This window comes from Podarcis filfolensis (genome assembly GCF_964270895.1).
Source record: "Podarcis filfolensis genome assembly, chromosome: 11".
Taxonomy (NCBI): domain Eukaryota; kingdom Metazoa; phylum Chordata; class Lepidosauria; order Squamata; family Lacertidae; genus Podarcis; species Podarcis filfolensis.
Genome location: NC_139613.1, coordinates 1355305 through 1368040, shown reverse-complemented (window position 1 = coordinate 1368040; position 12736 = coordinate 1355305). Strand labels below are relative to the sequence as shown.

At 47.4% G+C, this 12736-nt stretch overlaps 1 protein-coding gene across 5 annotated transcripts in view; it reads left to right on the top strand.

Annotated features, from left to right (window-relative positions):
- IL11RA (interleukin 11 receptor subunit alpha) overlaps window positions 1-12736 on the top strand; it is a 145238-nt gene that overhangs the window by 123275 nt on the left and 9227 nt on the right. For all 5 annotated transcript variants that reach the window (XM_083575805.1, XM_083575807.1, XM_083575806.1 and 2 more), the window contains 6 exons: window positions 3286-3321; window positions 6922-7085; window positions 8173-8336; window positions 9354-9495; window positions 10566-10661; window positions 10989-11088. In XM_083575805.1, the coding sequence (XP_083431931.1) occupies window positions 3286-3321; window positions 6922-7085; window positions 8173-8336; window positions 9354-9495; window positions 10566-10661; window positions 10989-11088 (702 nt within the window). The remainder of the gene's footprint in view (window positions 1-3285; window positions 3322-6921; window positions 7086-8172; window positions 8337-9353; window positions 9496-10565; window positions 10662-10988; window positions 11089-12736) is intronic.

The following is a 12736-nucleotide window of genomic DNA, read 5'->3' as shown; positions in this document are numbered from 1 at the left end:
CCAAATCAGTTCCCTGCTCCGACTAGAGGGGATCTTGCCTCCCCTGTGCCGTGCATCCACCTCTGCCATAGAGCACATCTGGAGTTTAGAAGGCATATGGGCAACTTTTTGTGGTGTTGGGCAAGCCGGGCATTGACATGCTAGCCCAGTGGTACCCAAAGCGGGCTATAGCAACCCCTCAAGGGCAACGGGACTACCTAGCAGGGGGCTAAGAGGCAGAGAAAAATTGAACTTTGGAACTCGCTTTTTCAAGAAGTCCCTGGATGGCTTTAAAAGAGGATTAGACAGATGTTGCTGTTTTAATGTGTTTTAGCCTTCTAACTTCTTGTTATGTTTTAAAGCAGGGTTCTTCATTTTCTTGTTTTGTCTTTGTGTGATATGCTTTGACGTTGTCGTTTTTGGAATCGAGTGGTGTATAAATTTTATGAATGAACAACATGAATAATAGGTATCCGGCCTTCGACTCTGAAAGGAGGCCGCCTCCTTCTGGCCAAGCCTTGGCATTACGCCGGAGCAGCCGGCCAGGGTGCAGTGCCCTTCCTTTGCAGGACGGAACGGGCCCTGGTGTGGGTGCTGGCCGGCCACTGGGCACGTGCCCTCCCATATGCTCAGCAGGAGCACGTCAAGGTGGCCTAGGAGGTGACAGCAGGAGCTGTGAGCCGAAAACCCCCGGGATCAAACCTCCCGCCAACACCAACACTGTTTTTCATCTCTATCTCTCTCTGTCTCTCTCTCTCTCTCCCTATCCCTATCCCTCTTTCTCCCTCATTGCCACCGTTCTCCAATATGGAGATGAGAATAATAGCAACTCCCCTCTGGAACTCCCTGCCTATTGAGATGGGGAAGCTATTTAACCCCTTCTAAACTCTCCAAAATGTAAAAAACTGTCTCTAATATATGTTGGAGATGTGGAGAATCAGGTGGAACAATGCTCCCGATGTGGTGGGTTTGTAAAAAGTTCAAAACCTTCTGGAATGACACACATACGCAGTTTCAAATAATGTTAAATCCATCCTTCCCCTAAAAAAACCAGAATCCTTTTTATTGGGCATTATGGTTCGAAAGCTCATCAAAGTGCAAGTAGATAAATAAGTATCGCTCCGGCAGGAAGGTAAACGGCGTTTCCGTGCGCTGCTCTGGTTCACCAGAAGCGGCTTAGTCCTGCTGGCCACATGACCCGGAAGCTGTACGCCGGCTCCCTCAGCCAGTAAAGCGAGATGAGCGCTGCAACCCCAGAGTCGGCCACGACTGGACCTAATGGTCAAGGGTCCCTTTACCTTTACCTTTTTATGGTGTTCAGGGGGGACGCGGGTGGCGCTGTGGGTTAAACCACAGAGCCTAGGACTTGCCAATCAGAAGGTTGGCGGTTCGAATCCCCGCGACGGGGTGAGCTCCCGTTGCTCGGTCCCAGCTCCTGCCAACCTAGCAGTTCAGAAGCACGTCGAAGTGCAAGTAGATAAATAGGTACCGCTCCGGCGGGAAGGTAAACGGCGCTTCCGTGCACTGCTCTGGTTCGCCAGAAGCGGCTTAGTCATGCTGGCCACATGACCCAGAAGCTGTACGCCGGCTCCCTCGGCCAATAAAGCAAGATGAGCGCCGCAACCCCAGAGTCGGCCACGACTGGACCTAACTGTCAGGGGTCCCTTTACCTTTTTTACAGGATCAGATATAGCCAGGAGGATAAGGGAAATCTTTCTGTATGGCACCACAGTCATGAGAGTACTCATAGCAAGACATTGGAAGAGTGACCAAATCCCCATCAGATCAGAATGGTTACTAAAATTGGTAGAGTTTGCTGAACTAGATAGTCTCTCGGAAAAGATTAAAGATAAGCAAAAACAATGAGTTCGTTGATCACTGGAAACCTCTAAAGAGTTACTTAAAAAATAAGTGTTGCAATCTGAATTTGGTAGCAGCTTTTGAATAAGCTCTGTAAATAAAGGTTAAATGGGCTAAAATGGATATATATACATAGATGCATATTAATACTTTATTATGATTTTGCTGATAAATTTTGGCAATAGGTTTACTAGAGTGAAAAGGTGTTGAGAAGGACAGGAAGTCAAATTTATGAAGATATATACTTCTTTGATGGAATTTTTATTTTGATGAGCTTGATTTACAGACTATAAAATGTCTTTGATGTAATGGATGTAACTACAGTTAATAAAGCATTAAAATAAAAAAGCTTTAAAGAGAGAGATGGGGAAAGTTCTTTGCTCTATGCTTACTGGTGCCTGCTGAAAACGTTTTTGTTTAGGAAGTCCTATCCAGACAAGTAGACGTTTTTTGCATTTTAAGCTGCTGTCAGCCAATTGTGGATTTTGCTTAGTTTTTGACGTGTGTATTTTCAAAACAGCAGTTTTTAACTGTCTTTTATATGGGTAATTATAATGTGTTTTGTTTTTTGTAAACCACTCGGAGGTTTTATTACAGTCAAATGTAAATTGTAATAAAAGTTGTTTGGCATAAATATTGTTAAATATAATCCTGCAGACGCCTTTGCTGTGCTCCTTCCAGTGCCTGCTCAGAACGTTTTTCTTTAGAAAACTCTACCCAGCCATGTAGAAAACACCAAAGTGCATTTTGATCTGTTTTCAGTTTATCACTGATTTCAATTTTTTGAACATTCTAAATGAGTTAAAAAAAATTTTTACCAATAATGTTATTGTTTATTCCTTTTGTAAATCTCTTAGAAGTGTTTTTTTAATTTTATTTTACAACCAATCAAGCGGTTTATACATTTTATGAAATAAGCAAATGAATGTGGTAATAACTGCAGGATGGCTGTAATAATTATGGAGGGCGGTGTCCGACTAAACAATCACGCTAGAGCAACAGCGTTTAAAAGTACAGTGTAACTTCCCTGCCATTTCTTCTCCCTGTGCCCACCTGCCCCCGTAAAAAAACCTGTTCCAGCAGATTGGTTGGGGAAACCCCTGGAGCAAATTTAGGAGATGCATGTATGGAGAAAGCAAATTTTTATTATTTACATCCCACCCATCTGGCTGGGTTTCCCCGGCCACTCTGGGTAGCTTCCAACAAACGATTCAAAATACATTAAAACATCAGTCATTAAAAACTTCCCTAAACAGGGCTACCTTACCTGAAGGCTGTCTTCTGAACGTCTGGTAGTTGTTTATTTCTTTGACATCCGATGGGAGGGCGCATAATAATAATTTTTTATTTATAATAGTAGAATGCAGTTTTCTCCCTGTTCCAAAGTCCTGCTCACGTGCCGGATTTCCTCAATGCTTTCTCCCTTTTTCTCCCGTTTTCCCCCAGGAGTGGGTCCCTGGATCTTGAATCCAAGAAGCAAAGGTGAGTTCTTGTGGTCCAGCCCTTTGTCTCAAGACTGTTTGCGTCCCAGGGATGCCCCAAGCGATAGCTCTTTGGCTTCTCTTGCAGAAACTCCGTTACAGGGAAGACTTTCCTGTCCATCTGCTTAGGATTCCTCCTATGGAACCCAAATCTGCCTCCCTCTGGCTTGGGCCCTTCCCTCTTAGCTTCAGCTGAGCTTTCCACCTCTTCTTTCTGACCTCCTTTTAAATAATATAAATAGAGCCGCCTGGATCAGGCCAGTGGCTCATCGCTCACAACGGCCAACTAGATGCCCCAATGGGAAAAAGCCCACAAGCTGAACACAGGAATTTTGTTATACAGTGGTACCTCTGGTTGCCAATGGGATCCGTTCCGGAGGCCCGTTCCAACATGAAAATTGCGCAACCTGAAGCGCCGTATCTGCGCAGGTGCGTGGCGTGATTGGGCGTTTGTGCACATGCACAAAGCGTGATTTAGTGCTTGTGCACATGCGCGAGCGACAAAACACAGAAGTAACCCTTTCCAGTACTTCCGGATCGCCGCGGGACGCAACCTGAAAAAACGTAACATGAAGCAAACGTAACGTGAGGTATGACTGTACTATTTTAACTTCGGTATGTTTAAAAGTTTTTCTTGTTTTTGTAAACTGTTTTGAGAGTTTCGGTGGGTTGTTGTTTTTTTTACAACCAAGCAGTGTATAAATTTTATGAAATCAAAGAAATCGATAAAAATGAGAGCATCTCTCCCCTCCTGCGATTCACGGCATCTGGTATTCAGAAGCGCCGCTGCCTTAAGCTGTGAAAGCAGACCCTAGCACAGCAAATATTTGCAAACTCAACTCTTTTATCGTTTTAAAAGCATCACAGCACAACCCTATACATCTCCCATTGAATTTGAAAGGACTTAGTAAGTTTGCCTTTTGAAGAAGGGACTCAAGATGGTATGTCTCTCAAAACCGGCTTTTCCAGGAGATGTCTTGGAGGTTTCAGAGGGATGTTGTTGTTGTTGAGTCGTTTGGTCGTGTCCGCCTCTTCGTGACCCCTTGGACCAGAGCATGCCAGGCACTCCTGTCTTCCACTCCCTCCCTCATGCTGGTAGCTTTGAGAACACAGTCCAGCCATCTCGTCCTCTGTCGTCCCCTTCTCCTTGTGCCCTCCATCTTTCCCAACATCAGGGTCTTTTCCAGGGAGTCTTCTCTTCTCATGAGGTGGCCAAAGTATTGGAGCCTCAGCTTCAGGATCTGTCCTTCCAGTGAGCACTCGGGGCTGATTTCCTTCAGAATGGAGAGGTTTGATCTTCTTGCAATCTGTGGGACTCTCAAGTGTCTCCTCCAGCACCATAATTCAAAAGCATCCATTCTTTGGCGATCGGCCTTCTTTATGGTCCAGCTCTCACTTCCCTACATCACTACTGGGAAAACCATAGCTTTAAGTATACGGACCTTTGTTGGCAAGGAAGGTAGGCATTCTTTTTTCAGGCTGGCAGGACTAATGGATGATGGCCCCTGCTTCCTATCCTTTCCTGGATGCTTCCCATTCCCATTTTCCCTTCGTCTTTTCCCCCCTGGGGAAAACAGCAAAGGAAGACTTCCCATCTTGCAGCTGGGCTTGACGGCTCCTTCCTCTGTGCCCGCGGAGATTGCACGCCTCAGCCCAGCTGCTCCCACGATTCGCACGCGATCGCCTCGCCACGTAGCATCGCACGCCCAGAAGGATCCGTCTCGGTTTTCTTTCCCTGCTTGTGAGGCTCCTTGCAACCTGCTTGCGACCTTCTGGGAATGCAAAAGCGTCTTGGCTCTGAGCCAGGAAGCAGGAAACCCCTGGTGTGCAAGTTTACTCCAAGGCACACAAATCACGCTGGCAGGCAAGATTCCTGAACAATAGTGATGTCATTTGGGGGAAGGGGCTGGGGAGAGAGGGGCTGACTTTCCCCTGCTCTCCTGAAAACCCTTGCAGGCCTCATTGACGCTTCCAGTCGAGGGCTAAACTGGTTCTCCAGGCTTAGGTCCCAATGCAGAAGTATGCAAGGCTCTTCAGCACATTGGGCACACAGAGGGTCGTGGTGCGCAATGATTGGCTTTCAGTTTTTATCAGGCATTTATTATTATTATTATTATTATTATTATTGTTATTATTATTATTATTATACCACCCTATACCCAGGTGTCTCAGGGTGGTTCACATAAAAAGATCACAGTATATAAAATAAAAGCAATAACCCAATAATATGCAGACACACCCCAAGAGCCACATTTTAAAAGGGTATGGTCAGGTCAAGCAAAGGCCTGGTTAAAAAGGAACGCTTTTGCTTGGCGCCTAAAGGTGTGTAATGTAGGCATCCAAGGTTGTGGGACTCACTCACTCTCTCTCTCTCTCTCTATATATATATATAATTAGTTTTTTAGCATATCATTTTCAGCAACTGTTAAACATACTTTTATATCTTGTGATCACAAGGTCTGAGTTGTTTCTTATGAGACTATTGAGGGCTGTGTTCTCCCTCCACTGTAAATGCCTCTGAATGCCAACTGCTGGAAACTGCAGGAGGAGAAATGCTCCTGTGCTCAGGTCCTGCTTTTGAGCATCTTATCCCCAGACACACACACACACACAAACACACTTGGTACTCTTCCCATACAAAATCTCTCACCTTCTGAAATGGTAGAACTCCTAACGTGTGATTATTCTGACCGTGTAGATCCACACTGTCCACCAACCTGGTGCCCTCCAGATGTTTCAGGGAACCTGACTAGGGTAGATGGAAACTGTAGCCCAAAACATCCAGAGAGCACTTGATTGGTAAAGGCAGGTACAGATTGTCTCTTGGGGTGCAACCAGTTCTTGCATCATCACAATCGTGGCCATTAAGAGAATTGGGGAACTTGAAAACACAGGGATTTCTTTGTGCCCTGTTGAGTGGCCCTAGAAAAGCAGCTGTTTCCTTTATATATATATATATATATATATATATATATATATATATATATATATATATACATACATTTTATTAGTTTTTTTAAACATATTTCCAACAATCATATAACATATCTTCTAATCTTATACAATGTTTTAGACCTCCGTCAACACCTCTGATGATTTTCTGTTCTTTCTCACTTATTCTGCATTTCTTAATTTCTCTATTACTCTTAATTATCATTAACTAATAATTCTCCTCATCGTCTTTCTTGAAATATTTCAAATATTACTCCTTACAAAGCTTCCTGCAGTCCTAGGAGCTTAATCTCATTACAATTGCTTTTCAAATAGTTCAACTATTTACTCCAGTCTTCTAAGAATCTCTGGTCCTGCAGGTTTCGAATCCTTCCTGTTAATTTATCCAGTTCTGCATAGTCCATCAATTTCATCCACCATTCTTTTGTCGGTAATTCTTCTTGCTTCCATTTTTGTGCCAATAATATTCTTGCTGCCGAAAAGCAGCTGTTTCCTGCAGATTTCCCCCTCGTGGACTTGGCAGTTTTATTTTCTTTTTCTGCATTGGTGTGGGGTGGGCTGCGGAAGGAGAGGGTTGCACAGCGGATCCCACCAATCGTATCACCGCCTTTGCCAAAGCCTTCCTATCCCCGCTTCTGTCTCTGGCCAGGTCTCTGCCCATCGTGGAGGGGCCCTGCATCCAGGATCCTGCCCATCCGTTCTCTTGCACCATCCACCAGTCCCTGTTCTGGACCGGCTACTGGATCAACGTGACGGAGGTGAATCCGCTGGGCTCCAACTTTCGCCTCCTGAACGTCATCATGCAAGGCATCAGTAAGTCCTGCCCTTTGGGGGGGGGAGAAGCACAGCAATGTCCTGGTTTTGCTGGAGCCATTTTCTTTGGCCCAGATCGAGTAGGCAGAGTGGAGCATTTCAAAGGCTGCTCTCTTCTTTCATTCCAGGAGCACTGCTTCTTCCAAACTATGTGCCCACCATCAGTCCAAAGCTGAGTACAGATAGGGTGGCGTTTCCAGGGCTGGCCGGCCGATCTCAAGGAATGGGCTTCCTATTGGTGTTTTGCAACTTTGACCTGTTGCAGGGCCTTAGCCAGACCTTAGCAGAGCATGCGCAGAGTTCCAGAAAGCAATCAGTTGCAGGCAGGATGGACGAAGCAGGAACCAGACGCTGCTACTAGTAACTTGGTTACTTAGAGGTGTTTATTATTTACAGCAGACTCTACAAGTTACTAGTGGGACGCAGGTGGCGCTTTGGGTTAAACCACAGAGTCTAGGACTTGCCTATCAGAAGGTCGGTGGTTTGAATCCCCATGACGGGGTGAGCTCCTGTTGCTCAGTCCCTGCTCCTGCCAACCTAGCAGTTCGAAAGCACATCAAAGTGCAAGTAGATAAATAGGTACCACTCCGGCGGGAAGGTAAATGGCGTTTCCGTGTGCTGCTCTGGTTCGCCAGAAGTGGCTTAGTCATGCTGGCCACGTGACCCGGAAGCTGTACACCGGCTCCCTCGGCCAATAAAGTGAGATGAGCGCCGCAACCCCAGAGTCGGCCACGACTGGACCTAACGGTCAGGGGTCCCTTTACCTTTTTACTACAAGTTACTATATACAAGAACACATACAGATACGGATCTTTACTAGCTGTCTCTCAACAAACTCCAAATGACTCTCAGAACCCAGAACACCACACTATCCAGTCAGTAAGGTCATAAGTCATCATGCCTGTGTGAGACTTCAACCAGTGGTAGAGCTGTATCCAAGGTCAAATAACTCCTCTCTGCTCGGTCATCCTTGGCTTTCGGCCAACTTCTAATTGCTTGGTGTGAAGCTGCACAGAATGGCACGTAGTCCAAATCCCAACACTGCCCACCTCCAGCGCTTGCAACACCCCTCTGCTTTGTCCCCCAGTCAAGCCAGACCCACCGGAGCATCTTCGGGTAGAGCCAGTGCCTTCGGTGCCCAACCGGCTGCAGGTGAGCTGGGAATACCCTTCCAGCTGGACCAAGGAGTTTCACTTCCTGCTCAAGTTCCGCCTGCGATACCGACCCGTCACCTCTACTTCCTGGGCTATGGTGAGTTGAGGGACAGGAGTGGATGGAGACCATGGGTTATGCTCAGAAAGAGGAGTGTTGCCTGCCCACTTCTGAAACTGTGGCTCAGCTGCCCGGCATTGGCCTGTTGTTGAATTATTATTTCATTGCTCTTGTTGTTTGCTGAATTTGCCAGTCCCATTACCTAGCAAAGGATCCAGGAGGACCCCCAAGCTACTCACCCAGTCCTTCAGAGGGAGGGTAACCCCATCAAGAGCAGGCGATCTCCCATCTATCTGGTCTCGGGAGCCACCCACTAACAGTGGCTCAATCTTATCTGCATTGAGTCTTAGTTTGTTGGCTCTCATCCAGTCCATTACCGAGGCAAGACAACGGTCCAGCACTTCCACTGCCTCACCTGCAGATGTAAAGGAGAAGACAAGCTGGGTGTCTTCAGCAACAATCTGTGTTGTATTTGTTAGTGTTGAATGCCAACATTGGTATCTTGGTCACAGCAGGAAACATATATGAATGTCCTTGTTGCCAGAACTCCATTGTCCCATCACCTTCTCCTCCAAAATATCTGGATTTAAATGCAGACTTCTGTTAACTAACAATAAAGTCTCCTTGATTCTGAGTATCTCTGTGAATCTTCACTGGCAGCTCTTTCCCCAAATTTCATGCAACATCTGTTCAGCCAGCTGTGCTCAGGGTTTTGTGGAAAGATTGTGAGCTTGTGAGTTTAGCACAACTAGATGGGCCAATGGTTTGCTCCTGTATTTATGAGGTTCTTATCAGGGCTTCCCTTCCAAGAAGACTGATCCTGGCGAACAGGATCTGCCCCAAGGGCATTTATCCATTGTCACCAATCTTGAAGTATGTGTCCGCAGGGGCTCATGGCTCACAGATTTATGGCCTGCTCTTGGTTGGTGGCATGAGCTGAGAGCACCCTCCCAAAAACAGAAACATAAAAACTGCCCGACAGGATGCCACATTCTGGGAAGCAGAGAGTAGGGTCTCATCCTGCATCTGCCCATTGTGTGTGTCCTGGATCTGCAGGTGGAGACGGCCAACGTGTCCGAGGTGATAACAGACGCCTTCCTGGGCTTGCTGCATGTGGTCCAGGTGAGCGCGAAGGACTTCCTGGATGCTGGGAGCTGGAGCGAGTGGACCCCTGAAGCGTGGGCCATGCCGGCCACTGGTAAGCAGCCCTCACAGCTGTGGGGGGGCATGTGCCTTGTTTGAAGGAGGCACTTTGCAAGGGGGTTCCAAGCACATACCATAACCTCACCTTTGTGCAAATACAGTGGTACCTCTGGTTGCAAACGGGATCCATTCCAGAGGCCCGTTCACAACATGAAAAGAGCGCAACCCTCAGTGGTGCATCTGCGCACGTGCAGGTTGCGATTCACCACTTCTGCACATGTGCATGATGTCATTTTGCACTTCTGCGCATGCGCGAGCGGCAAAACCCAAAAGTAACCCTTTCCAGTACTTCCGGGTCACCGTGGGACGTAACCTGAAAGAACGTAACATGAAGCAGACGTAACATGAGGTGTGATGTAAAGTGGATTAAAACACGAAGTCTCATCGACACTTAAATTTTGCTGTGCGCTTTCTTGACTCAGGTCCTCACTTTCCTGGTCTGTGTCTGAGCATTTGTTTGTTGGTTTGTTTGTTTGCCTGCCTCAGTGCTTTCCCCAGGAAAACCCATTCTTTAACACGGAATCGAAACAAACGGCAATTTGGGATTTCTTCATATATTTTTTCCATGGTAAAGAGCGGGTTTTCGTGGGGAAAGCAACAAGGCAAAATAATAATAATAAGTGCTTGGGCATGGGGCTTTGAAGTGCAGACCCGTACCTAGAAAAGCGACACAAAAGGAAGTCTGGATGTGTCCTGAATTGCTACATTTCCACTTTAAAAGGAAGAAGAATAGGACTTTTTACTGTTTGGAAAGTGACAGAGAAATGCGTTGAAAAGTGTGGGGTGAATGATTGACTTAATGGAAAGGTACATCAACACCCTGCAAACAAATCAGGAAGGATGCAGGAGGAGTAAACAGTGTGGTGCAGTGGTTAGAGTGTCTGACTTGGACCTGGGTTCAAATCCCGATTTGGCCAAGAAGCTTTTACCGGGTGACCTTGGACCAATCACTGCCTTTCAGCCTAACCTACCTCACGGGGTTGCTGTGTAGATTAAATGAGGAGGGGGAGAGCCATGATTCTGTAATCTCCCTCTTTTCCCTAAAATGCTTCTCTCTTTCCCCAGGACAAACTTTGGTACCCAGCGAAACAGCCACTGCAGCCATCAAGGCAGAAAGCCCAGCGGAGGAGCCTTCTCTGGCCCCCAACAATGGGCCCATTGGTAGGTCTCTCATTCTCAGCCCCACACAGAGAAAGGGGGAGACAGGCACCATCCAATCTCAAGCTCTTTCAATTTGTGTTGAGATTTCGGTGCTGCATTATTTTTTAAAATATATATATATATTAGCAGACTCAGGCCCCTGACTCGGCCCAGCTGGTGCTTGTTGTAGGGGAACCTGTGCAGACTGGGGCTGTTCAGAATCAGGCCCCAGACTTGGTTCAGATGATGCCTGAGGCAGAGGATCCGGTGCAGACTGAGACTCCTCTGGTTCCGAGTTTGAGCCCAAGGCCCAAGCCATCACACCCCTTTCCCTTCTGCCCCTAACAGGCCACAGCGACCCCACGGAGAAGGTGGCGGTTCTGGTGTCGCTGGGCGTCTTTGCCTTCTTCGTCCTGGCGGTGATTCTGGTCTTTGCCTTTCTGATGTGGTAAGTGTGATTTCACCCTCCCTTCTCCCCGGAGGGGATGAGGCCCTTCCTTCCAACACTTCTGCTGGAGCACCTTGCTTGGGGAGGACCAGTTCCATATTTGGGGGGGCCTCCGACCCCTCAAACCCCGGCTTCCGCCCTTGGCATGGTTGTGTCAGCGGGTGTGACTCAACCTACGGCGATGGGAGCGGGGCCTGATCTGTGGTGGCCCCCCAGTTGTGAGCAGGGACGGGGGAGAGATATGAGTCTGCTCACGCTGGCAAGCCAGCCTACCGGATTTGCACTTTCAGAAACAGCGCCCAAATCAAAACGCAGGCCCACATCTCTGAATTTTGCAGTGGGGTTCTCCGGTCAAGTAATGTGTACTCCGAGATAAAGTGTGGATAAAAATGCATTTATTAGGGGAAATCACTTTGCAAAAATATGTGCGTTAGGGGAAGTTACCAGTGGGTAATGGCCGGTGGGAAGTCTGACAGGGGAGAAGGTCTGGCTGCCACTTCTAGCCCCACATCCTGCAGGGGGTCAGGACGGATAACCCTTTGGACCCCTTTCAACACTACAATTCTGTGATTGTGTCCCTGCCCCAGCCTGGCCTGTTGTGTTTCGCTGGCTGGAATCCACCCCGATTCTGGAGACCGTCCACCTAAAACAAGACGCAAATTGGTTGTGTCTCCAAGGCTGGGGCTGGTGGGAGAGTCGGAGTAAAGGCTTCCAGTTCCGGCGAAGGGAAGTCCAGATGGGCAGAGAGGGGGCTGGACTGGGTTGGACTTGCTTGGAAGAGCCTCAGAAAGGCCCTGCCAGAGCAGGAGGCAGAACACAGCGGACTACCACAACCTGGGCAGTTCATTCATTTAGATCAGCGGCTCCCAAACATTTTTGGGCCACTGTCCTCTCGGTTCCATGAGCTCATCTCTAGGCCCCTAACACCACCCAATACCCTATAAAAAGCGTTACAGTTTGCACAACCCACTAAGGAAGGCAGTAACACAATCAAATCCAAAACAGCAGCAATGTTATGCACATTTATGGAAAATCAAATTTAAACTGTTTAGTTTAATGCAGCAAAACGGAAGTACTTGATTCGGCCATGCCAGCTTTTCTCATAGCCATTCACACCTCCAGCCTCCCCCACCCCCACTGCCCCCTTGCCTCTTTGCCCCCCACCCCGGTAATTCCCCTCACCCCCCGCTCAGCTGGTGTGGCCAGAGTACCACGCACTCTGGGAACCACCGATTCAGATTTATAAAAATATATTTGCAGACAGCCCCCTCCTGTCAAATATCAAGATGCCATACAAAAAAATCTAGGGCCTTTTAAAAGCCGGGGGGGGGGGAGAGAATATTGTTGTTTTCTATTCTTATGTCCTGCATTTTGTTTATATGCTTTAAGCCGCCCTGCAGTCTTCGGATGGAGAGTGGTATATAAATTTAATAAATCATCATGTTAAAAAGTGCAAGAACAAAAAAACCCAAAATCCTACGAAAACAATACAAAACAATCATAGAATTGTAGAGTTGGAAGGGGTCCTGGGGGGTCATCCAGCCCAACCCCCTGCAATTCAGGAATCTCAGCTAAAGCACCCATGACAGACAGCCCCCCAACCTCTGCTTAGAAACCTCCAAGGAAGGAGAGTCCATCGCCTTGCAAG